A 25,462-nucleotide genomic window follows, 5' to 3' on the forward strand; every position below is an offset into this window, starting at 1 on the left:
CAACCTGCCCAAGCAGGTGATGATGAGTGCGCCGTGTCGAGAGCTGATTGAGGGCATTTTGAGGAAGTTGGGCGAGATGCAGAAGAAGAGTTTGAAGGGGCGAGAAGTGCAGGAGGAGAGTAACGACGCGGACAGGCAGCTGGAGGAGGAGGAGTTCCAAAAGCAGGCGACGCAGAGACTCAAGGCGATTGGATTCATCCCGGCCCAGATTAAGGGGGCACTGCAGAACTGTCCGCGTGATGCAAGTGCAGGGAACGAGGATGCTGACGACGCGCGTATGACTGCGATCTTCGACTGGCTGTGTTTGAACATCCCTGAAGGAGTTTTGCCCAAGAAGTTTAATCCGGAGGGAACGCAGCTCGATGTTGTGTTGAGTAGCTCATCAACCGATGCAGTTGCGCCAGCTCGAACGACTGTGCTTGTTCAGAGACTCATGAAATTTGGCTACGACCGTCGCGACGCCGTTTCCGTTGCCAACGAGTTCGTGCAGGGAAACCCTGCTCTAAGTGATGATGAGTTGAAGACCCCGTCCATGATAACTCTCTTTACTCTACTGCAGAAGCTCTTTCCACATGTGAAGAAGCATTTCAGCGTTGAGGAGACCGATGGAGCTGTCGAGGCCCCTGACGATGAAGAGGAGCTGCTGAATCAGCGGCAAGACGAGATTTTCGCGCTGGAAGCTATCTATGACGAGAAGCTGAAGATTACGACGCTGGATGATGGTTCTAGTGCCCAGTTGCTTGATTTTGAAGTGACGGATGCTGTTCGACTGCACGTTTTCCTACCTACTGCGTCCAGGTACCCGTTCGAGCTTCCTCTTTTGGCTCTGACCTCTACCGAGGCCAAGCACCAGCCTCACTTAATCGCTGCGTGTGGAGAGGCTCTCAAAAGCTGCGTGCATTCGATGGGAGAACCGATGCTGTACGACATCTACGTTGCAATCGATACGTACTTGCAGGACAAGAAGCGGTTCTCGAGCACCCCAGCTAGAATCCATCTATTACAGAAGTCTGTAGTGGAAAAAGCGTCCACGGCAAAGCCGTCGCCAGCCCCCGCTAACACGAGTATCAAATCGGAGGACAAGTCGAAGGCCCGCAAAAAGAAGGGCGGTCGTGGTGGCAACCACAACAAGAGTGCGAATCATCCATTGAAGCGTGTGGATACAGAAGCCGTTCGTCGCATGAGTGAGAAACTGTTGCAGCTTAGGAAGGCGAAAGATGGGCAAAGCAACTTCCAGCAGATGCTCGCTGCTCGTGCGAAGCTCCCCGCGGGCAAGGAAGAAGCTCAAGTGATTCAGTGTGTCCAGAACAACCAAGTGGTTCTCATTTGCGGTGCTACAGGTTGTGGTAAGACAACGCAGATTCCGCAGTTCATTCTGGACGAGTACATCAACCGAGGCGCTGGTGGAGAGTGCAACATTATCTGTACTCAGCCACGGCGAATTGCCGCTATTGGTGTAGCCACTCGTGTCGCACAAGAGCGATGCGAAGACATTGCAGATGTGGTTGGTTACCAGATTCGTATGGACGCCAAGAAGTCTTCTAACACGCGGCTCCTGTTCTGTACGACTGGTGTCCTGTTGCGGCGTCTGCTGAATGATCGGCAGCTATCGGGTGTCTCGCACGTGATTGTCGATGAGGTTCACGAGCGAAATGTGGATACGGACTTCTTGCTGTCGATTCTTCGGGACCTGCTACCTCAGCGCCCCGATCTGCGAGTGATTCTCATGAGTGCTACCATGAACTCAGAGTTGTTTGTGAACTACTTCTCGTCCATCACACGCACCCCATGCCCCGTCTTGGACATTCCCGGCTTTACTTACCCCGTGGAATGCAACTTCCTCGAGGAAGTTCTCGAGCAGACTCATTACGAAGTGCCGAAGTACTTGTTGAAGGACAAGAAACACAAAAAGAAAGGAGGAGATGGTGAAAACGAGGAAGAAAAGCAGAAACCCGTGTCGGAGATGTCATCCGAGGAGATTGCTGCGCGTGTGGATGATTCCAAGATCGATTACGATCTTATTGTGCATTTGGTGCGCCATCTCGTTCTGGAGAAGCCACAAGGTTCGGGTACTGCGCATGGAGCAATTCTTGTGTTCTTGCCCGGTACCGCAGAAATCAAGCGTCTGGTAGAGATGCTGACGCATGGTAATGGCGGACTGGCGTCAAAGGTTTGGGCGCTTCCGCTTCACGGCTCACTCTCGGGCGCTGACCAAGCGATGGTGTTCAAGTCTGCCCCGGCAGGAAAGACGAAGGTCATCGTCAGTACCAACATCGCCGAAACCTCCATCACCATCAACGATATTACTGCGGTGATCGACTCAGGAAAGGTGAAGGAGATGGTGTACGACAACCGCGCTAGGCGTTCCCAGCTGCTGGACTGTTGGGCTTCTCGTGCTGCTTCGGACCAGCGTAAGGGTCGTGCTGGACGTGTCCAGGCCGGTACTTGCTACCGATTGTTCTCGCACAAGAGGTTCGCTGCTATGGATGCGCAGCTGTCAGCAGAAATCCACCGTGTCTCGCTGGAGCAGCTTTGTTTGCAGATTAAGAAGCTGGAGCTTGGCTCGATCAAGGGCTTCCTCTCGAAAGCCATTGAACCGCCTAATGAGGACGCTATCGACGCAGCCATTCAAGAGCTGGTGGGCATTGCAGCATTCCGTGGTGTGGGCGAGTCGCCGAAGCACAAGCTTCGTGGTGGGAACGCAAACATCCACGACGAAGAGGTGGTGTTGACACCACTGGGTAACCACTTGGCCATGCTGCCTCTCGACGCTCGCATTGGCAAGTTCCTTGTCTACGGATCGATTTTGCGCTGTATTGAACCAGTAGCCATCATTGCGGCCTGTATTTCGAGCCGCAGTCCGTTCTTGATGAGCATGTCGGACCCGGAGATGCGTGCTAAGCAGGATGCATTAAAGAAGGAGCTGGGTGGTAGCTGGAAGAGTGACCACTTGCTGCTGTGGAAGTTGGTGGAACGCTATGCGCCGCTGCGTGGGCAGAAGATGAAGCGTGGATTCTGTCGCGATATCGGTCTGTCGTACGACACGATGGAGTCCATCTTGGACCTGAAGCAGCAGTACCTGCAGCAACTGGACAATATCGGCTTCTACGAGTCTTCGAGTGCTGACAACCTGAACGAGAACTCGGACGCCCCGCGCATCATCAAGGCGGCACTTTGTGCTGGGTTGTACGCGAACGTGGCGCAGGTTGTGTACCCAGAACAAAAGTACTTTCAAGCTGCGCATGGTGTTGTCGAAGAAGACCACAACGCCAAGCAGATCCGCTATTTCGTCCGCTCTGCGACAGAGGCAGGCCAGCGCGAGCGTGTGTTCCTCCACCCGTCGTCGTGCAACTTCTCGCAGACGAGCTACGATTCGCCGTGGCTACTGTACACGGAGCTCGTGCAGACGTCCAAGATTTTCGTGCGCGAGAGCACAATGGTGAACCCATACGCGCTACTTCTGTTCGGTGGGCATCTCGAGGTCGTTCACGAGAAGAATCTGTTGACGCTGGATGGATTTATCCGCTTCAACGCCGTGGCTCGCATCGGTGTGCTCATTAAGTCCATCCGCCAGCACTTGGACCGGCTGTTGATGGAGAAAATCGCGGACCCGAGCGTTGATATCGCGCAAAGTGAATTGGTCACGGCCTTTAGCCACCTGCTCAAGAGTGAGGGCATGTACGCTGAAGCATAGACTTGTTTTAGATTGGTGGCGTGTAGGGATCCTAATGGTGAAGTCACTTTGTTCTTATACGGATTAGATGTAAGGTTTTATTGTTTCAATTTGACTTTGCTGGAGATTTTCACATCACACTACAGTAAAGTGCCTCGATAACCAACGGGCTACATTGCAGGAAGTCATCATCCCCTTTTGTACCCACTATCTGTCTGATGTACTGTTTTAGGGAGCTAACGCCACACATCTTCCACCCATCCTCTCGCTTCTGAAAATTTCCGCCAATCCGAGCTGAGGAACCGAGCCTCGCCGCTGAACCTTCGTTTAGCCAGAAGATGATACAGTAGAGTAGAGCTATGGTGAAGATCTGGAGCAGCGAGCCTGTGGGTATATATATTGCCACCAACGACTACATTGGGACACTGCGAAATTTTGGTGCTCTCGGCAGCTACACGCCATGGGGCGCTACCATTTATTCTTCCCATTCTTCCTCTTCCTTCAAACTCTCAAATACTGCCAATGTCTACGCCTCCCAGTCGTCCGGCCGCGTATCCGCCAGCGCGGTTCTGGGCGTTGGCCAGATCAAACTCCCCTCCGGTGCCCACCGCCTCTCTCTCAATCCGGTCGTCCTCGGCCAGCTCCTGCCGCAGCCAGTTCTCCACCGCCTTGTACATCGGGACCTTGTGCCCGTCCGTGCACTGCTCAATAGGCCCGAAGAAACCGACACTGCCACGACGCACGTACACCACGTGGGACGCCCAGACGTCCGTGCCGTCGAAGATGTGCGTGGCCAGCAGCACCGTGGCCTGCCTCACCTCCGTCTCCTCCTTCAGGAAGGCCAGCACGTTCTCGCGCGAGATGATGTCGAGCATGCCCAGCACCTCGTCCAGCACGATGAGCTGGGACGGTCTCAGCAGCGCCAGGAAGAGCTGGACGCGGCGTCTCTGGCCGTCCGAGAGGCGGTGGAGGCGCCACTTGGGGTCGATGCGCAGCACCTTCAGCAGCTTGGCGCGTCTCTCCGGGTGCTCGCTCTGCAGCTGCACCATCATCTCCTCCACGGCCATGTCGGCCGAGTACGCCATGGCGTGCGACGCGAAGGCCACCGCTCGCTGGCCCCAGTCGGCGCTCACGAACGTCCTCAGGGCGTTCAGCGTCGTGTCCCGGAAGCTGTCGCGGCCAAAGATGAGCGCCGTGTCGTCCGCCGTCAAGTGTTTGCCCGCCAGGATGCTCAGCAGCGTGCTCTTGCCGGCGCCGTTGCCGCCCACGACCAGCACCCGCTGTCCGGGCTGCAGCGTCAGGTTCACGTCACGCAGGACGCGGTCGTCGTCTCCGATGGGGGCGCCCGTGACAGGGTCATACTGCAGGCGGTTGACGAGATGGCCGCCGATCGTCACCTTGGCGAACGCGAAGTTGAGGCCGCGCAGCGCCACGGGAGGCGGCGGAGCAGGATTGGTAGCCATACTGTGCTGATGCTGATGGAATTTATGATTTGTGCGACCAATCAGAGCTCGTGCATGGAAAAGTGAAAGTCAAAGTCACAAATTGGCTTTCGTTGGCAAGTTACTTAGTTGGCTCGAGGTTTTCGAAGTGTTATATGAGATTTCTACGACAACTGAAGTTCTTTTAAGAGCTTATTCACGCCATCAGAACTCCTACGAGTGGTTCTATCGTTCGCCTTCGTGGCCAAATTCAAGGAGATCTCATATTACTACAGAGTACTTGTAAGCGCTTGCCAGCATCGTTTTCTGTAACGAGTTTTTGACTTTTTTTCCAATACAGTAGCTTCTCCATGATAAACGTGAAAATGATTTTTTTAAATGTCAAAGCTCGTCTTTTTTATTCTATCCGAAGTAAGTTCTTTCACTCACCAACGTTACATTCTCCATTCCGGCTTAACAAAGAAAATAAGCAACGGTGCAATGATGAACGCAGACGCCCAGCTCGAAGAAATCCTCCAGGCAAATGGAGAAGGCCATCTGTACGAACAGACCCTGCAACTTGGTCACCCGCCCGTGGTGTTCGGCTGGCAGCAAGTGGACAAGTTCGTGCTAGCTGTCGAAACCGCTCGAGCCGAGGCTGAGAGTGGAAATCCACTGCCGCCCGACCCCCTTCGGCTGCCCACTGTGGTGACAGTGCAGAAATTCAAGGAAGCCGTGCTCAACTATCTCAAGCCCCAAGAAGCTAGCGGTCTCCTCGGCACTTCGTGTATCCTGTGTTCGTTGCCCGAGTCGGTAACGGTGGGCTACAAACTTTTCGCTCTCGATGAAGACCCGTGGATCCGGAGACTTGCTGTTGAAGAGCCGAAAATGCTTCCGATCGCGCGTGTGTATATGCCCCGAGGTCTTCGCTCAAGCGCTCTCGATCAAGTGACGCCGCACCAGCTGAGTAGCTTGTGGGGCTAATTAATGGGTGCAGTGAACAGTTGGGGAATAAAACAAACAAACAAAAAGCCTAACAAGAGAGAGATGGCAAGTTACATGGCGAGCTTGTATCCGCGAGTGGGGTATGCTTTCTTCTTCTTCTTTTCATGAAGTATCTGTAGTGATACCGCAGAGCAGTCTATTAGATTAAAAAGCTCCTTTGGAACGATCATGTGTGCTGCGACCAGTCTTCTTTGCAGGTGCACACCCTTAGAGCTGACAGATATCCATGAGCTCCCCGCGCAATGCTTCAGCACGCAGCTCGCCGAGCGTTGCCTCTAGCGCGACTGCGCCAGGGGCGCCCCGCAGCGCGTACCCAGGCGTCTGCTTGGGCACAAGATGGCGTCCTCGTCTAGCTCTTCGGAGCTTCAGCGATTCGTGGGCGGAAGGAAGCACTGGTAGTGTCAAAAACGCGCCACATGAGGCTGCTAATTACCATAGGACGGCCGCATGGGAGCAGAAGATTTTGGCAGCGCTGCGGACGTACAAGGACTTGAATGCGATCTCCTCGTGCCGCAGTCGCTTGTGGTTCCTACAGGGGATGAGCGCTGGCCATTGGTGACGTGGGGATACAAGCTAGGGCGCGCTGTTAGCCAACTTCGCTACAAGCTCGAGAACAAGTCGCCTCTTCCCGCTGGAATGAAGGAGGAGCTGGAGAGAATGAGCTTCGTGAGGAATGTGGCCCAATATAAGTGGGATAACAGTGTCCTCCGGCGCTGCAGAGGTTTCATCAAGAGCACTAGCACACAGATGTCCCGCAAGAATTTGTCCCAAGCCATGACGAAACGTGGCCAAGACTGACGTGGGGTTATCGACTCGGAAAAACGGCTGAGCGCATTCGTCAGAAGGAAGCGTATAGCGTTCAGGTAGCCATGTCCAAGGAAGAGCTGGACATAATCGAGTTTTGCTACGAGATGTCGATCGCTGAACGTGACTGGACGAAGAAGATTCTGCCGTCGTTGCAAGTGTATCGGCGAGAGTTTGGCGACTGCATCATTCCACAGCGTTTATTGTTCCAGCATGTCCTCCATGGCCAGAGAAAGCGTGGGGAATACCTCTTGGAATCGTTGTAAGCCGATGTCGCTTTGATGACTGTTACGCGGAGCAAGCAGGTCGAGACAGGGACGTGCTAGATGCTTTAGGTTTTGCGTGGAACCGTAGTGACGCGGTGTGGAACGAGATCATTATTCCAGCGCTTGAGGCGTATGTGAACGTGTACAAGAATGGCCGAGCCCCATTTAATTTTGTTGTTCCTCAGTTTGCACCTCGGAAGTGATGACCGATACTAGAGTGAGGGAGTACGTGTATTTCAAACAAATAGACTTACACTATAGCTCGCCTCGGGGCGCGTTGTTGCCATGCTTGTTAGTGACTGAGGCGGGTACATGCTTCCACCAAGATGGCTTAGCACTATGCTAAGCCTATTCTATAGCAATACTGAGATGGCTGTACGACAAAGTCCGTCTGAGTAAGCCTTACCACAGCCAAACGGATACATGGCGACGTAGGTTTTTTCTTTATGCCCACTTTTCCATTCATTTATGCATTCCATGAGGACTGCGTAGGGTGTAAGCTGACGTGCAATAGCAAGGAGCAGATGTATTGAGAATAAATGTAGTTCCTCGCAGGATATTCACAGTCACAGCTCGTGGCCCGACGAATGTCTTCTGATCTTTGGGCTCTTGACGAGAGCTGAAAGGTATTCGGTCGGAATGTTCAAAGCCATTTGCCATTTGCAGGCATCAACAAACTAACGGAAAACGCCAATTTGTATACCGCATACTATTGAATTGAACACTTGCCAAATTTAGAAAGATATACAAATAGGAGGGGGTATACTACCAAAGTAGCTCCGACGCATTCAAGTCTGGATATTGTGTGTCGAGCTAGCTACGTTCTGCAAAACCTCTTTGATGGCATCCTGCCAACGTATGTACCAGTCTTCAAACCATGGAGACATCCATAGATTGCGCAGAGTTGGTTCACAACGCCTCTCATGCCGTTAGATGCAAGCAAAGCTTAGACCAACAACCAAAACCATTTTTCTTTGGGTACCTTACGGTAATTTTGCGTAAAGTTACAAAAATGGCAAACAGTACCGAAGACAAGTGTCAGTGTTCTCTCAGCGAAAAGCTGAGAGCCAGCAGCTTTCCGTGAAAGACCGTCAGTATAAAACTGGTTAGTAAGTATCCACTCAAAAACGACTTGCATAAAGTATGGGTTTAAAGCGTCTTTAAGTAGGTAGCACCCAATATAAAACCTCGCCTTTAAGTAAACACTCAGAGCAACTGGAATAAAGTATTGGCCAGAAGAACTTTCATTCACTTAAATCTAGTTTCATTCAGCTCCTCCAAAGACATTACATTATCGCCGATAATTTATCGGACGGATTCGAAAGCTACTGTTACCCACTAAAAGCTACTGCTTACGCTGAAATCTCTAAACATGTTAGCTCAGAACGCCGCGCGATCACATATACCGGGGGGGGGGGGGGGGGGGGGCAAATCCACACCAGGACAAGCTCCAGCTCATCGTGCCGGATATGGACTTGGACCAGCGAGGTGCTGGGCTTGTAAACGGTGTATTTTCTCCTCCGCCTGGTAAATTAGGGCCCCGACACCGTCATCGTGTACGGAGACGACGACCGCAGCTATCCCACGCAGCTGTGCGAGCGCGCTCTGCACTATGCACACAAGTGTAGCTATAACTTGACGCTCAGGTATTGGGAGTATGCGCGAGCTTTACTGAAGTGTAAGAGATCTCGCTTCGCCTCACTTCATGCACCTAAACTCACTGTTGCTTCAGTTACAGCGAGCATATGCAAAGAGCCTACTGTTGTAAGCAGGTATATTAGCAGGTTCAATGTACAACGTACAAGTTCACCACACTGTTGCAATCGATATCATACGAGCACGCGCTGCAAGTGCAGGCTACAACGTGCCACTCGGGCCTTTCTCAGTACTGGGAGTCTGCGTGAGCTTTCACTTAATTGCTGGCAGCAACGTCAAAAGACTCGCTTCACCTCATTACATGCGCCTAAACTCGCGGTTGCTTTACCTTACTACAAAGAGCATCGTTGCTCCTCCTTACTACAAGCATCTACAAACAGCATGCTCGTTTTCTGCGATACCTGCCGTTGTAAGCAGGTATATTAGCAGGTTCAGTGTACAGCGCATAAGTTCACCACCACAGCATTGCAGTTGATATCACCCAGGAGCTTAATACTCCCACAAGATGCATAGTAATATAGTCTTGCTAAATTGTCCTTGAATAGATTATCCCAAAGCACTACTTCTACATGCAATATAATAGTAGACAGAGACGTACGTAATGTTTGATACTGTATTCTTTACACGCTGAATGAAAGAGTATAATATGGATGTCATTTATTCTTGCGTCTTGTTCACGATGTTACCAGTATTTCTATTCGTGCACTGGTAGTATATTTGCTCCTCCTTCTACTACTACTACTACTACTACTACCACAGTATATAAGATTACTATTTCTTCTCATATTCAAATGTACTGGCGACAGGCGCAGTCGTACTATTAGTGCGGCAGACTTTGTGCGATGCTATAACAAGCAAACTTCGCGTACACATGAGTTCACTAAACTGTCAACGCAGTACATGATACGTTCTAACGTACTTTCACGCAACATCAAAACCGTACATAAGCAGGGGGCGACAACAAAGGCAACATTCATGTAATTTATGGGGTCAATTGTACAGTAGTAATATTTGCAAACTACAGTAGAACATTATTTACACTAATACTGGTAACAAAAGAAGAAGAAGAAGTACTTTTAGAAGCGCAGCATACACCGTCTTCCTAGAAATTACTATGAAAATGCGTCGAGGATGAAAGCGTTAACCTCGGTCAAGCTCTAATTAACAAAGTGCTAATGTACATGTAATTACGTACATTAACATGTTTGGTGCAGCTCAAAGAACAGTTGTGGTAGCACTATTGACAACTACAATTCAATGTAGCACATTCTACTACAACACTAAGTGAAGTACAAAATCTCATAAGCTCTCCATCGAACAGCATAGATCGTGATACTACGCTTCATAGTATTTGCGTGATACAATGGCAACTTGCAGGTACCATTCGCTGAGAGAAGCATGCGCGCAAAGCGCGCCTTAGTTTAAACTGTGGTCTTTAAAAAATGGAGCAACTTGCAGGTACCATTCGCTGAGAGAAGCATGCGCGCAAAGCGCGCCTTAGTTTAAACTGTGGTCTTTAAAAAATGGAGTTTTCAAAATGTCCTTGTTTAAGAGAATGGCTTCAGGCTCGGTTCTATAGTAAATATGTCGTTGTTACATGTATTTCTCGGTGTTTTATCTTATCTAGCGCAGTAGCAACTGGGCTAGAACTACTAGAACCACTCATTCCGTCGCCGCTACAATAACCACTGCCACCACCCTCCTCCCGTTACTTTCGTCACTATGCCTTCAAGCTTCGCGCCAATATAATTCGTGCTAGCTCGACCTCCCTCTGCTCTGTGCATTTGGCACGCCAATGAAGCTCTCATACATGACAGCGCATTCCGCGGCAGCCGTACCTGCCAAATTATGAGATGGAGCTGGGTCGACCAGGCAATCGTAACAGACCAATATACCAAAGTAAGTATTTTAAATAATAAACTAACTACATGTAACCTGGCAATCGACTTATTATCAAATCTTCGTTACCTTACATTGGCTTGTGGATACCACAGAACGAGCAAGGAGCAGCTACACTGTACCTGCGCTCTGTTGCGCATCATGGAATTTATCAGATATTATGGGTAACAACAGCTCTCTCTCTAGCTTGGTGGACCTGGCATCACCACCACACAGACTGAAATTCTTGATCAACGCAGTGTCGGGACTACCCGCGAATTAGTCCCGGTGTGAGAACGATTCACACTCGGCCCCATGAATATATCTCTTGCCAGGAACACAAACACTGTTGATAGCGACTTGTAGAACACATTCTCTAAATCATATGCTTCACGTGCCATACTAATATATAGATCTTTGTATGGTGGCTAATTCAAGATTTCCAAAGTGCCGATTTCAAGTCCAAATGGGCATTAGGCACAATATCCTAGTTTGTTGATGCCTGGCCATTTGGTACAGTAGAAGCCTTCCAGAGAGGGGTCGGACACCGACAATTGGGATGTGCACCACGGTCGAATGCCATCGACCCCGTGTACTGTCGGCTCACGGCCTATACTTTCTGTCTGCTTCGCTGCCGACGCATGGAGTATGGTGTACACTCGGGGTTGGATTCACCACGGTGCATTTTACTTAGGCCAAGCACTTGACTAGATCGACCGCCTGAACTTTACGCCGAAGGCATCACGGAACACGTGCTACAATTTGGCGCACCGGCCGACCGTACGTACTCGCACACTTCGAGGATCTGCGCTGCCAGAGAGAGGCCTGTTGTATGGGCACCGGTCCGTGAATGCAGTATGAACTTGACGTACCGGTACAGCTGGATCCAGGAATCCCCGTCGAAGTTGAGGTGGAGTCTGTATGTACACTGGACTTCTCGGAGGTCACATCCTATGATAACCACCTGGCTACCAGATGACCTTGCAGAGTGAATCACCCCCTACCAGTACGATCATACACAAGTACATGTAGACGGTTGCTTTAAGCGTCATTTCGCAATTTGCATCGGAGCCCTTGGCACTCAAGACCACCCTACCACCAAGAATGCGTCCGTTCAAGACCCTGCTCGCAGTTGTTGCCTCCATCCTCTTGCTTGGCGTTACCAGCGCTCTCCCCGCCTCCGAGGACTCCAACGTCGCGCTGGTCTCGAATATTGAGGCCGAACGCGTCATCCAACACAACGGGCCTCTGCGCTCTCTCAAAACTACAAAGACTAACGAGGGCCTACAGGACGAGGAGCGACTGGACCTTTCCTTTTTGAAAAAGCTCCCGGGGGTGTCGTCGCTGAGGAAAGCTGCAGCTGCACACCAGGCCGCAGTAAAGGCGAAAGCAGACCAAAAGGCCGCGGAGCTGGCCAACCTGAACAAAATGTTCAACTTCTTGGGGACTAGTGACGACCAGCTCTTCAAGAAGTTCGAGATGTGGTTCAACTCCAAGATTACTCCAGCGGAATCTGCGAAAAATCTGATGGCATTTGGCGGACGGGCAGAGAAAGAAGCCGATAGAATTGCGAAGCTCTACATCCGTTGGAAGTCCATCAAGGAACAGGGAATGCGTAACTTTTAGTCCAAAATAGTCCGTCTTATAAAAAAGTTCCGGATCAAATTCAAATTCAAAATCCACAATCTCAAATTTCAGTTTTGATGCGCAGTGGCCACAGCACGTCGGATGGGGCCGCAAAGGACGACGACGACGTCGAGATGGAGTTCGTGTCGGTGATGGGGGTGCTCGTGCCGATAGAAGTGACCAAAGGCGTGTCCAACGAGGCCAAAAGGTTCGCCGCCGGGGGCATCACAAGCGACGACGAAGGTCACGAAGTAGTCGAAGACCCAATTCCAGACACAAATCTGAACCAAGCCAATTCGGAGCATACAGAGACCAGCTGTGACCATAACAATCCGGCCAACACGCGTTCGGAGCACACACACCTCACGACTGCTGAAGCTGAGAGTCTAAAGCTCGTTGGAAGTTCCACAATTGAGGGAAAATGTGTCGACCGTGATGAACCTGTCGCTGCTGTTGGAGCTCCCGTGATGAGCGTGGCTGGTGGAGAGGAAGTTGAGACCGATAAACTGGAGGAGAAAGCTCCAAGCTCCCAGGTAACCACGCAACCACGAGTGAAGAACGGGAAGGGGCGTCAGACAGCGGAGCAGACACAAACGACAAAGGCGAAGAAGCGACGTCGAAAAGAGAGACAGGAACAAGGTAGAGAGGAGGCGAAGGAACGCTGCTCGGGTGGCGAGTCTTACGTTGCCAACGTCATGAAGCCCAAGAAGAAGTTGGCGAAGGTTGAGGCGAAGGGCAATATCAGCTCTCCTTTTGATGGAACGAAGCTGAGCACCACATCTCACAAGAGCGAGGCCCAGAGTGTCAAGAAGAAAGTATGTGGAGCACAGCCGCGAAAAAGTATCAAATCGACGTCCGAATCGAAGAAAAAGACGACAGCGACAACGACCGCTGCTCTCAATCCGAGTTCCCCAGCAGTAATCTCAAAAGCTAAACGGCGGGCCAAGCGACCCAGGATCGCTGAGGACGAAGCAAGTACGAAGTCGGAGCAGCGCAAACCGGCAGCTAGTGAGACCCTTGACGCGTGGGACTTGGAGAGTGTTGTTGAAGCTCACGGAAAGAAATTTAAGACCTCAAAGCCGACGAAGCTAGTACCTGATCCGCACAACCCATCATACATGACCAAGGCTTCTGCAAAAGCGACCACGCCAAGCGAGCGAGGACGTTGCGCTTACCCTGGGTGTGCAGAGTCTGCGCGGTATAAATCCAGGTGCGCGACGCACTACATACGCGCTCGCTGCTCAATTCCAGACTGTTTCAAGTTTGCTCACTCAGGAGGAAAGTGCATTGCGCACGGTGGGGGAGCTCGATGCACAGAAGATGGCTGCAAAAGTCGTGCTCGGTCGAAGGGTAAGTGCTACACTCATGGCGGCGGCATGGTCTGCTCCCACCCAGAGTGCACGACGCGGGCTAAGACCAAGGGCAAATGCGTTGCTCACGGAGGAGGCACTCTTTGCTCTGAAGCTGGGTGTGACAAGCTGGTGATTTCGGACGGAAGGTGCATCGCGCATGGTGGATGGATCAAGTGTTCGCATCCAGGATGTATCAGCAGAGTGCACCAACGACGCAAATGCATTGATCATGGCAAGATGGACACCGCGACAGGAGGCACGGACACGGATAAACAGCCTGAAACCGCCGTACAATCCGTGGCGAGTAAGCAGTCAGGACGCTGTCTGGAAGATTCTAGGGGGATGAAAACAAAAAACGTGCACCTCATAAAGCTTGATGCCAAGTCTAACGGAGCGAAAAAAAGTCAAGGTGCAACATCCGGACGTCTCAAGAAGTGTGCCATGGAGTCTGCGGAAGTGAAAAGTGTTAAGTGTCGGCGAAAGTTTCCGGTGGTAGCTCGAGCTCCTGTTGACCCAGAGTCGATGAGCCTGCGCAGTGGACAGCAAATTGCTCGAATTACGGACAACCGATACGATTTTCGGTCGGAAGAGGAAGCTCTGCAGATGGCCTTGAAGTTGTCTGAAATCGAGTATTAGGGCCAATACTAAGCCATGCCTGCCTACAAATAGCGGATAGCTTTGATTTTATCGCATCATTCACACTTTACTACAGTATAACTTACTTAAGTTTCGGTCACAGGACTTCAAGGTCTTATCCATGATGGTTAAACAATGGCAAAGTGTTCTCTGCGTATCGACAGCAAGGAGCGATGCGATTACAACGACACAGATCTAAAGCTGACAAGGCAAACAATTGGCGGTGTATCTGAAAAAAAAAGGATTCGTCGTTGACAACTGGGTGTTTTATTTATTAATACGACTACGTAGCAAGCCTCGATCTGGAGAATAATTGGATTGGTATCGTACGTACTCGAACCTCGTGGGTGAGACGATGGTCAGTCCAACCATATCACATATTTTCTTCCCACGGAGCTTCTGACGGGATGACAAAGTCGGCTGGCATTTCATCTCCCCATACAGCTCCGCGAATATCGTCAGCAACTCGGACGAAAAATTGATGGCGGATGCTCAAAACTCGACACATTTCACTCTCTGTTACTGTATCAGAAACCAGGTGGTTTATCTGTATCGCCTATCTTCGCCTTAACTTCGGCCCCTGCACAACATCAAAACTCGGCCGTACACTTGGATAAATTATAGTTGGATATTCGCACCCCCAGTAACTTCGTCCCGAAGCTGGGATTGGCTGAAAAAGAAAATAGGAAGGGACTGACCACAGCAAGGAAGAGGAGGCGGCTCACACAGTGGGGACACTCGCGGGCTCGGTGGTGTTCGCAGACTCGGTGGCGCTTGAGGAGATGGTGGGTGGCTTTATAGTTGGTGTGCTCGTGGACTCGTGGCGCTCATGTTCTTGTTGGTGCTCGCAGACTCGCTGGTGGTGCTCATATAGCTGGTGATGCGTTCGGAGCTGGAGTTTTTGCGGGGCTCGCGGACGTGGTGGCGCTCGCAGACGTTACTCAGTGGTGCTCGTGGTGATCTCGAAGCTCGCTCGTGGTGTACACAGAGCTGGAGGGGTTCATGTAGATGGTTGTGGGTGTGATCTCGGTGGTGCTCGTGGACTCGTTGGTGCTCGTGGACTCTGTGGGGCTCGCGAACTCGTCGGTGCTCTCGGACTCTCGGAGATGGAGGTACACTCGGAGCTGGTGGGCTCATGTAGCTGGTGGTGGCCGTGGGCTCGGTCGTGCTCGCGGACTTGTTGGTGCTCACGGGGCGTGCGATGTTCTTGGAGCTTGTGGTGCTCGTGGCCTCAGTGGTGCTCGTGTAGCTCATGTCGCACTCGGAGCTCGTGCTGCCCTCCCAGCTCATGGCGCACTTGGAGCTCGTACTGCTCCTGGAGATCGCGCTGCTGTCAGACCTCGTGGGGCACTCCGAGCTCGTGCTGCTCTCGGAATTAGTCTGTGGTGCTCGCGGATGCAGCGTTGTTTTCGGAGCTCGTGGTGCACTCCGAACTGGCGGTGCTCATGTCGTTGAAGCTGGTGGTGCTCTGGTGCATCGAAGGTGGCATGACGTGTATTCAAGTTACATATGCATTGTGTAATCCCAACTTGACCAAGAGGCCTCCAACTATCTCACTGATGCTGCTAAGAACCGGATACGCGGTAGTGAGCGAAACGCCGCCCGCTGCTGATCAGTTAGCTCACCCCAGGCTTTGACTATACCGGTAAGTTTTCCAGAGCGACGGCGCTTGCGCTGTGTTCCTTCTTTTGCATCAGCAGCTTTGGTAAAGCCATTGACTTGCCATGTTTTTCATTGCAGATACCCATTGAACCCTGTCCACCTCTCGCGATAATGCAGGAACTGGTGGGATGCTGGCTAAGTCGGCGTAGGCAACGATTTTAACAGCTCGAAGGCAATCCTTCTGCCCGCGATTTCCTCGTTCCTTTGGAATAGAACCCAGGCCTTCTGTGTAGAACTGGACGAGAACATCGGAGAGATGCCTACCCTTCAGCTTCGTCAAGCTAGTGGGCCACGCCTTACCAAGCTGAGGGGATCGCAACGAGAGCCCGCCAGAAACTTCAGCATCTGGACTACCTTCCGTCGCATTGGTGGAGGAAGCGTTGCCTTCTGGTTGACGATCAAGCCGTCGAAGTACAAGATGTAGCATGCTCCTGAGCTCCTCATTGGAGGTCACCAGCTGCTGGTGTCCTATGAGTAGCCGTTCCAGCGTTTCGGCAAAGGTATGGAATCCAGCAAACTGCTCTGCTTGCTCCTGGATTGTAAGGCTGTCTCTAACATGTTGTATCGGAAGTGAAAGGATGTTGTCGGTGACAAAGCGTTTGCGAATCTTACTTCCCCAGTCAAGCAGCTCATCCTGACATTCAAGCTGCGAGTGTAGAGTGGAATGACCCGCTCCAGTTCTTGGTGGACGATGTGTTGCGGTGCGACAGCAAGCGTGTCGCGGTAGTACATCAGCAGAGTCGCGGTAAGACAGTCCGCGAAACCTTTCGGTGCGATCTTGGAGAAGTGAAGCAACCGTAGTGCTTGAGCAAATGTACTGACCCTTGTGAATGTCTGATGTGATTCTTTTTCGAAACAGGCAAGCGTAGGCGGGTGACCAGCCAGCTTTGTGTCCACCCACCCTCCGAGCACCTTTGCAACGTTCTGGTCGCTAGCCGTCGTCGGCGATATGTATTCGAGTAAGGTAGCAAATCCATCCATGGACCAGAGCCCCCGGTGGGCCAAATCAGCCAGGTTGACGCTAGCGTTGGAGCTTGCATGCGCTGCGCCACCTCGACGCGCTGAGTGTGACTGTAGGCTTTGCGTCAGCTCTCGCTTTGTGTCGTACTGATACACCGATTCTAACACTCGATTAATGTATGCAGCCACACGCTCGTCTGTTGTAGCTTCAGTCACTTGCGAGAACACACGCGGCGAGGCATTGTATGGGTCAGCAACCAGCTGAGAAGCCAACGTGTGAAAGGGATCGATGCTCCAGCAAATCGGAGAGCAAAAAATTGAGATAGTCTGTTGCTGCTGCACCTTGATGCTATTGAAGCAGCACACAGGTCAATTACTTATTACAATGCTAAAGCCAAAGTATATGCACGTACCGTGTCGGATCAATGAGAAGAAAACTACCATGCCAGTGCAAGTCCGTAAAGTGTAGCATTCCTACGTCGGAGCTACAACCAACTGCAAGCCACTGGTTGTTAAGAAGAGTGCGGTCGAGTAGCGCCCTCTTATCGTCTTTGAGAAATAGTATGGTTGATATTGAGCGAAGATCATCAATTGTCATGGGTGGAGCTTGGTTCTTCAGCTTTTTGCCTTCCGAGATGGCAAGCATGAGATATTGCTTTTGCAAATGGCGTCGGCAACGCCGATACCACTCGGGGTCACTGCGGAACAGGTCCGTTCCCGTTTTCTCCTCCAGTTGTCTCTTGATAGAGCTCAGATAGTTCATCGATGTTTGCCAGTGGATGTCAGGATCATTGAACAGAAAGGTAAGGAGCTTACCAAGCATTTCCTTAGTGACCTGTGCTGCCCTCAGCGTCTCCATAGTCAGGTTGGTGTCTACGTGTTTTTTCAAGAAGGTGTTGAATTTCGCACGGGCTGAAGAATCTTGTTTTCTAGAAGAAGGCCCCAACTCGCTCTCCATCAAGTCCACGATGGCTTCGACGCTCCATTGTCGGCGTGGTGCTGCGAGCAGTTCTATCAAACGCCCTTTCATATGTTACTAGAATGGTGCTCTAATGTTGCTCGAACTTTACACTTATCTTCGGCGACGACGTTAACCAAATACACTACTGTAATAACAAGGCGTGATGCCAGTTATTATTGGCATGTTGATGTACATTTCCGTGTCATAATAGAGAAATACTAAAATATCACAACATAGGTTCTTAACAAGAAACACCACACGACTCTCTGTTTGCATTCCCGGTCAAGACTGTATTAGGCTAGTTTTGGATTGGACGTCGGCAATGGCTTGTGAATATCGATGATCGTTAACAACGCCTAGCGCTGTACCAGACAAAGGCACCGGTGCCCCGTTTTACTTGTCGATGCGGAATGCGCCCTTAAGCCACCACGCGAAATCCACGATTTTCTTCGCCAAATAATCCGAACCTCCTTGGCCTCGTGCAAATCCGCTTACTCTCGCTCGGCCGCCGCCTCCTCCTCCTTTTCCCCTCTCTTCTAGACTTGGGTCGAACCCTACAAGGTTGCGCGCTAGTGATGTATCCGCAGGATCGGACGTTTTCCCCTGCAGTACGTTGGCTTCAACCGCTGAAATCTCCTTGGTCGCAGTAGTCATTCGATCGCTGAGAGCTACTACATGTAGTGCAACCACAATGGTACACACACATCGTCGCAGGTCCATATTTCTTTGGACAGGGCCTCTGGAACTTGAGCTCTCCGAAGTAAACCGTGGAATGTCGTCTGCTGTCGGCCAACGAGCTGCTACAGTCAGTGTGTGCATATGGTACGGCGCCCAACCGGCAGCCGGTACCTTCCGCTTTGCTCGGAGATGTGCGCTTGTGGTGCTTTTTAAAAAATAGCACACAGGTTGCAGCCAATGACGGTACTGTGTGGTTAATAACCAATGCGCGTTTCATCACTTACGTACCGTGTAGAGTACGATGTATGGGTAGATTATTTACCGGGTCGGATACAGGTCGGGCCTGAATTTCCGGTCAGATTTTTCAATACAACTATAAAGACGTTTCCTGGCCACTTCCAGCTGCTAGTTGGCAAGGGTGGGCGACATCACGGGCGAGGGCGAGCAGCGCGAGCGCGAGACTCACCAAGTGCATTCACACATTGCCAACACCCGCCGATCAGGCGGGGGCGTGTCTTGTAGCGTGCAGCAATTGTAGGTAGTTGTGTAGTTGCCGTCAGTTTCGGAAGTGATGGCAATGAAAGCCTGCTTCCTTCACATCCCTCGGCTTATCATATTGCTGCCAGCAGCGCTGGCTTCTTTCCCTTTGAATGGCTCTTAATGCCCTTTGTATTATCCAATCAGATGACCTAAAACATATCCTTTGATTCTTACTTCATTTCACTATAGCATACAATGCAGTAGTATATATGGCGCAACACTCCCACTAAAGATGCCAGCGCGCCTCTCGAAAGATCGCTCTCGACCATTCGACTTCAACGCCGTTCTCAGATTATTTCGTGTCGCATATGGTACCCAAAATTAAATTATCAGGTTGCCCAAGATACTGTTATCATAAGCAGTACAGATACCCAATATAAATCAGATCTGCCCAAACTAAGATTCATACTTTATCTTATATATTGGAGAGAGTACCTTTCCCATAAAGCTCCCTCCGCCTTTTGCCTTTGCTTCTCACTCTCTCTTCTGCCTCTGTGCCGCACAAGTGCTGGTCCGACGCAAACTCCGCAAGGGGGGATGCCGCAAGCCATTCACATTCTTCTCCTGGCTACAGTTGTGTGACCTAGGCCACAGAGCCCCGGAGGTTAACATGCAGCCAACAGCCCAACTGGGGGCCCTGTCTCATTGTTTTGAGCTACTCGCGGTCATCCAGTCTATGATCAATGCGCTTTTCCGCCGGCGACAGATGAGAGAGCCAGAGACTGAAAATTAACTTAAAGTTGAGTAAAATGTACTCAAGAGTGCGGGGCTTACAGACCATTAGGGCTAGGTTGCACCTAAAAATGAGTTTTTAACCCTTAAACTGACCTTTAATCTTCAGCCTTTATGTTAACTTTAATCCTCCTTTTGTACTTTTACAGTTCTTATGTTGATAAACTTCCCGAAAAATGTTTCTTTATTTGTGGCTTATCCAAAATTCCCTTTGGCACAAAGTCCAACCTTATTTGTGTCTGAAAACAATTATTTGTGGTGAAAAGTATTTTATTTCTCGCGGCGTAGTTTATCGGTAAGCTTACACCTCAAAATTCTTTACGCACATCATCGCGCGAAGTTTTTCAAATTGACTTTGAGTCAGTGGCTTTGTGAGTGCATCTGCTATCATATCGTTGGTATTGCAATAAGTAAGTAATACTGATATTTTTCTCTTCATGCTTATCGCGGGCATAGAGATGCCTGATATCAATGTGTTTTGTTGACGAATGACTGCATGGGTCCTTTATTATACTTATTGTGGCGGTGTTATCGCACCAACACTGTGTCGGCCGTGCTTGGCCGTAACCCAACTCATTCAATAGTAGTCGTAACCACATTGCCTCTCTTACACCTTCACTTGCGGCTACTAATTCCGATTCCGCTGTGTTGAGACTAAAACAGTCTTGCTTAATACTCTTCCAAGTAATGCATACCTTAATAGTACTATTTCCATTGCACTCTAAGCCATACTTCGACATTCCTTTCAAATATTTTAGTACTCGCTGAGCCGCTCTCCAATGGGTCTTATTATAGCAAGATAAGTACTTGCTCAACTATCTTACAGCGTTTGCTATATCAGGTCTAGTGCCTCTTACTAAATACATTAATGAGCCAATCAGACCTCGGTAATTAAACGGCTGAGCCGCTATCTGTTCGGGTGTCATATTAGTTTCCTTCTCTAAAACCACACTTTTAGCTTGTGGTGTCGGCTCTGTATTACAGTCCCTCATCTGAAACTTTTCCAAAAGGTCCTGAATGTACTTTTGTTGCGACAGACGCAGTGTTGTCCTTTTTAGATCTGTTTGGATCTCCATTTTTAGCAAATAGCGCAACTCGCCTAAATCTTTCATAGTAAACTTAGCAGACAACTTAGCTTTCAGATCATTGATCGAGCTCAAGTGTGAGGCAGCGATCGTAAGGTCGTCCACATAGACGCACACAATTAGCGTGTGTGTGACTCCTTGAACCTCCCACCTTTTCAGATACAAGCAATGTTCTTTCTTGCATCCGGAAAAGCCTAAATCTCTTAGGAAGGCATTTATTACTTCATACCAAATTCGTGGGGCCTGTTTTAGGCCGTACAGACTTTTCTCAAGCTTACAGACAAGCCCGGATCGATTATGGAATCCCATTGGCTGCCTCATGTAAATACTTTCGCTTAGTACACCATTTAGGAACGCAGTAGAGACTTCCATTTGATGCAGGTGTAGATCTAGAACTGTCGATAGTGCGAGCAAAAGCCGCACAGACTCATACCGAGCTACTGGGGCAAATACTTCCTGGTAGTCAATGCCGTACAGCTGGATGTTCCCTTGGACTACCAACCGTGCATTAAATCGGTCAACTGTACCATCAGAATGGTACTTTACGTCGAACACCCAGTGACAACCGAGTGCTCGTCGCCCTTCTGGCAGAGGCACTAACTTCCATGTGCCGTTCTTTAGTAAGGCCTCAAACTCTGTCTTTATTGCGCACTCCCACTGCGCGGCATATTCGCTAGCCCGCACCTCCTTAATAGATCGCGGAATGGTAAAGTGTTTCTTACCAGTTGTAACATTATTTAACTGAGTGACATAATCTGTCAGTCTGACGTTACGCTTTCTTTTCCTCTTAGACCTCCGTCTGTCACCACTGACCCCATTTTCTGCTCCCACTATTCGGGATGTCGGTGGTCGCTGACGTTGAGGCTTCAACTTCGGTGGTCGCTTCAGCATCAGCGTCTGTTCAGGTCGCTTACCTAAATTCTGTATGACCTTTTCCTCTTCCAGATCCACGCTACTGTCTTCAGTAGGGAACGACCTTTGTATCATTGCCTCTGTACTTGTTGAGCTAAATTTAACGTCGCGACAGATTAGGTACTTATTTGCCTTGATGTCTAGCAGCCGATACCCCTTATATTTGGGTGTCAGCCCCAAAAGCTTACACTCGATTGCTCGATCACCGAGTTTTGGGTCTGTTCGCTTTGTTTTGGGTACTTCTTACGATGCAGTAATTCATACGGGGTCTTCATCCCGAGTCTGGCCATTGGTAGGCGGTTGGTGACATCTACAATATAGTTTAAGGCTTCAGGCCACCACTTAGCCGGCATATTGGCCCCTCTGAGTGAACAGCGAACACCAGCCATCATCGTCTGGTGCGCTCTTTCTGCACTCCCATTTTCTTCTTGTGACTCTACATTTGAACTTTGAAAGTCTAAACCGAGTTTAGAACACAATTTAGACACCTCTGAATATAGAAATTCAGAACCACCGTCGATTCTAACTAAGCCGTGCTAATGCACGGAGAAGCTCTGGATTTTATCATGTAGTTTGATTCTAGGTTTGATTCGAAGTTAATTTATCTTAAATGTGCCTAGCAGTTCTGCCCGAGGTTCTTTGGTTAGAGCGAAGTATCCTTAAATTTCAGCAGTTGGTGCTTTGTCTTTATTCGGGTTTGCTACCAAGTTCCGAAACCTTGAAAGCATGCACTGCCAACTATCTCAATCCCTTACGCAAGCATGTACTGGTCACTCGCTATGCCTTAGCTATCTTGCAATAATATGCAGCCAACGTTAAGGCTTGAATGCGGCGGTAACGGTACGTATGCACGTACAGAATGGTTGAAACGAGACCAGCATCGTTTGAAGACTTCAACGACACCCACGACTTTAAATTGAAGTCGTGGGTGTTCGTGGGTGTCGTTACATGACTTGAACGTGGCGACACCGATGTAACATCGTTGAACATACATGTACTGCAAACACAACTGTATTTATGTTTGGAGTCATGGTCGAGCGACATCAGATCGATCGTGTCACGCGAATGTCGACCCTAAAAGACTCAAGCAACACGCCGCTGGATAATATATTATCCAAGCGTTTATTAAAGTTAACGGGTACGTTCCGATACGTTAATGATTCGTTCGTTTATAACCGATAGCGGAGCATGCATTTTTATAGTGATTTGAACCTGCAGTCGTATCGCCCTAACAACTCTGGATAAAATCCAGAGAATTCTCTTAACCCACCGGCGACCGTTATCCCGATTTTGCAGGGGGAAAGTGCCGTTTCAAGCCATACGGCCGTGGCGACCTTTCGAGATCCCGTCGACTTGGTTCCTGCCAATCAAATTGCTTTGCGGATTTCGTGCGTGGTAGGTCGATTCGCGCGCGCGAACGCGTTCACGCCTCGATTGGGTGTCACGCGTGGTTTTACGTTTGAAAGTGCAACATGAGCGCCACATTTTAGCGCTTCAACCTAATGTAAATTTCTGAAAATTAGCGGGAGGTGGACCGCGCATTATCATAACCAGTAATGTGACCATAGCGTCGCTCGTGTATTAGACGCTCACAGGTCTTGGATATTTCATACTCCCGCTGTCGTCGTGTACAAGTACACTACAGAGGCTGCTACTACCGGTCTATGATATCGAACGGGCTGAAGGAAAATATGCTGCGCCAACAACGTCTCCTCAACGCGCTGCTGTAAATCCTATCTTTTCAGCGCGGGGTTCACCTGATCCTACTAACGCGGTACTTCGCCCCTGGCAGGTTATTTGAGATGACATCTCGACATGAAGAAAATGGAGATGTGTCTACATTGATTTCTGTAGGAGCTTCGCGAAGAAACGTTGAGACGTGACAGTATGTATCGGATTTTGTATGGTCAACCATGGCAATATGGCTTCGCGGTCTTGTCAACATTGACATGTTTGTATAGAGTTTAGTATAGAGGTGCCATGGTTGATTCAGAGATGTCGATATTGACATGTTTATCTAGATTTTAGTATAGAACGTTGATGTCGTTATTGACTTCGATAAGTCAATATTGAGATGTTTGTCTAGATTTGAATATAGCAATTCAAACGGCTTGATGTATTGCTCCGTTAATCTAATGTAAGCTAAAACTATCCTGAGCTCCGGTCGTCCGCCGATCTACGAGCCTCACTGGGAGCTATGACAGGCTGTCCATGTGGGGCTGATCGAGGCCCAAAAGCGCGTTGTACATGTCCAGCTTCTGAGCGACCGCGGGCATGCCGTCCACGCAAGGCCTCTAGAGAGGCGCGGGCATGCCGTCCGTGTCGTCCGTGTCGGGGGCCTAGGGCATGCCGTCCGTGTCGTCCGTGTCGGGGGCCTAGGGCATGCCGTCCGTGTCGTCCGTGTCGGGGGCCTAGGGCATGCCGTCCGTGTCGTCCGTGGCGTCGGTGCCGGGCATGTCGGGGGGCAGTCGGCATGGTGTCGGTGACGGGCATGTCCGGACCCGCGAGCATGCCGCCCCAGTAGACAGCAGCAATTTGGGTTCGGCAGAGGTCGGATGAGAGGACGCAGGGAGCCGGGCGCGATCACGACATTGTAGGCGCTTGAGTGCTTGTCGGCATTTTTAGAAATGAGCTTTCGATGCGGGGCGGCGGCGAGCTTTGGTTCCGTTCATATGCCCACGAAGACGCCTCTAGATTCCGAACCCAGGGGGGAAATTGTAAGCAAATCTATTGGTTATTTCAGGAGTAATTGGCGATCATTGGTGGAATCGTTTGAATACGTGCGATGATTGGTGGAATAGCTTGATGGCAGCAGGATGGCGCGAAAGGTGATGAAGATGTGCACGTTGAAGATTTGCGCGTTGAAGTGATAGCGTGACGTGCATAGCGTAGCTTAAGTGTGGAAGTCGTAAATGGCAGTAGTGCCACAAACTAAATTCTCCCGCATTTTCCTACCCTACAAGACGAGTCCATTTTGGCCGCAGTAGCGGCCACCGGCGGCACGAAATCACAGCCGCCTGGCGTCTTAGCTTTAGGACCGCGCTCACACCCATGTAGAAGATGTAGTAAGTGTATTCTAGGCCGCGGCGCTGGCTCCCCTCATGTCAGTGGCGCTGCCGGCGCCGCGATTCCTTCCTTTTTGCTACCTTACATAACTACCCATTTCGGCCGAGGTGCCGGACACTGGCGGCATGAAATCCTAGCAGCCGGCCTAAGTAGCTGTAGAACCTAGCTAAACATCAAGCCAAGGATGCAATGAAACTATTCTAGGCCGCAGCGCTGGCCGCGCTCGTGTTGGCAGCGCTGCCGGTACGGCGATACAAACATGTCAGTGTTGACGAGCCCGCGAAGCTACGTTGTCGTGGTTGGCCATACAAAATCCAATACGCATAGCCACGTGGCCACAATCACCATTACTTCGTGATATCACACTGAAATCCACAGATGCACGCTCATTCGGCAGAGTAGCCATATCATCGGAGCACCATTGATGTTGTTGTCGTCACGTAGGTCTCGCAGGGAACAGAGAGACCGAGTAGTAAACTAGTCCAAGCTTTTGATAGCGTGTTACCTTCGGTTCGGCATGTTTTGAAATCCACTTCAGCATGAAAGCGG

At 50.3% G+C, this 25,462-nt stretch overlaps 6 protein-coding genes across 6 annotated transcripts; 4 read left to right on the forward strand and 2 right to left on the reverse strand.

The window, feature by feature from the left end:
- Positions 1 to 4,182: 4,182 nt before the first annotated feature.
- On the reverse strand, positions 4,183 to 5,136 carry PHYSODRAFT_490630 (putative non-intrinsic ABC protein; the record flags this gene model as incomplete). The annotated part of the gene is made up of 1 exon (XM_009526880.1): positions 4,183 to 5,136. The coding sequence occupies one exon, from the start codon at positions 5,134 to 5,136 to the stop codon at positions 4,183 to 4,185; it is 954 nt and encodes a 317-aa protein (XP_009525175.1).
- A 459-nt stretch (positions 5,137 to 5,595) lies between these two features.
- PHYSODRAFT_330254 (hypothetical protein) lies at positions 5,596 to 6,078 on the forward strand (the record flags this gene model as incomplete). Its single annotated transcript, XM_009526881.1, has 1 exon — positions 5,596 to 6,078. The coding sequence occupies one exon, from the start codon at positions 5,596 to 5,598 to the stop codon at positions 6,076 to 6,078; it is 483 nt and encodes a 160-aa protein (XP_009525176.1).
- A 468-nt stretch (positions 6,079 to 6,546) lies between these two features.
- On the forward strand, positions 6,547 to 6,897 carry PHYSODRAFT_330255 (hypothetical protein; the record flags this gene model as incomplete). The annotated part of the gene is made up of 1 exon (XM_009526882.1): positions 6,547 to 6,897. One exon carries the CDS (start codon positions 6,547 to 6,549, stop codon positions 6,895 to 6,897), a length of 351 nt encoding a protein of 116 aa, XP_009525177.1.
- A 4,910-nt stretch (positions 6,898 to 11,807) lies between these two features.
- On the forward strand, positions 11,808 to 12,329 carry PHYSODRAFT_285733 (hypothetical protein; the record flags this gene model as incomplete). Its single annotated transcript, XM_009526883.1, has 1 exon — positions 11,808 to 12,329. The coding sequence occupies one exon, from the start codon at positions 11,808 to 11,810 to the stop codon at positions 12,327 to 12,329; it is 522 nt and encodes a 173-aa protein (XP_009525178.1).
- Positions 12,330 to 13,564: 1,235 nt separating this feature from the next.
- Positions 13,565 to 13,843, forward strand: PHYSODRAFT_433048 (hypothetical protein; the record flags this gene model as incomplete). The annotated part of the gene is made up of 1 exon (XM_009526884.1): positions 13,565 to 13,843. A coding segment is annotated over one exon (279 nt), but the record flags the coding sequence as incomplete, so codon positions are not given.
- Positions 13,844 to 15,030: 1,187 nt separating this feature from the next.
- Positions 15,031 to 15,771, reverse strand: PHYSODRAFT_285734 (hypothetical protein; the record flags this gene model as incomplete). Its single annotated transcript, XM_009526885.1, has 3 exons — positions 15,377 to 15,771; positions 15,169 to 15,295; positions 15,031 to 15,102 (listed from the first exon to the last, which is right to left on the reverse strand). Coding segments are annotated over exons 1-2 (278 nt in total), but the record flags the coding sequence as incomplete, so codon positions are not given.
- Between the last annotated feature and the right edge of the window lie 9,691 nt (positions 15,772 to 25,462).

Source organism: Phytophthora sojae (genome assembly GCF_000149755.1).
Source record: "Phytophthora sojae unplaced genomic scaffold PHYSOscaffold_3, whole genome shotgun sequence".
NCBI classification, from domain to species: Eukaryota; Oomycota; class Peronosporomycetes; order Peronosporales; family Peronosporaceae; genus Phytophthora; species Phytophthora sojae.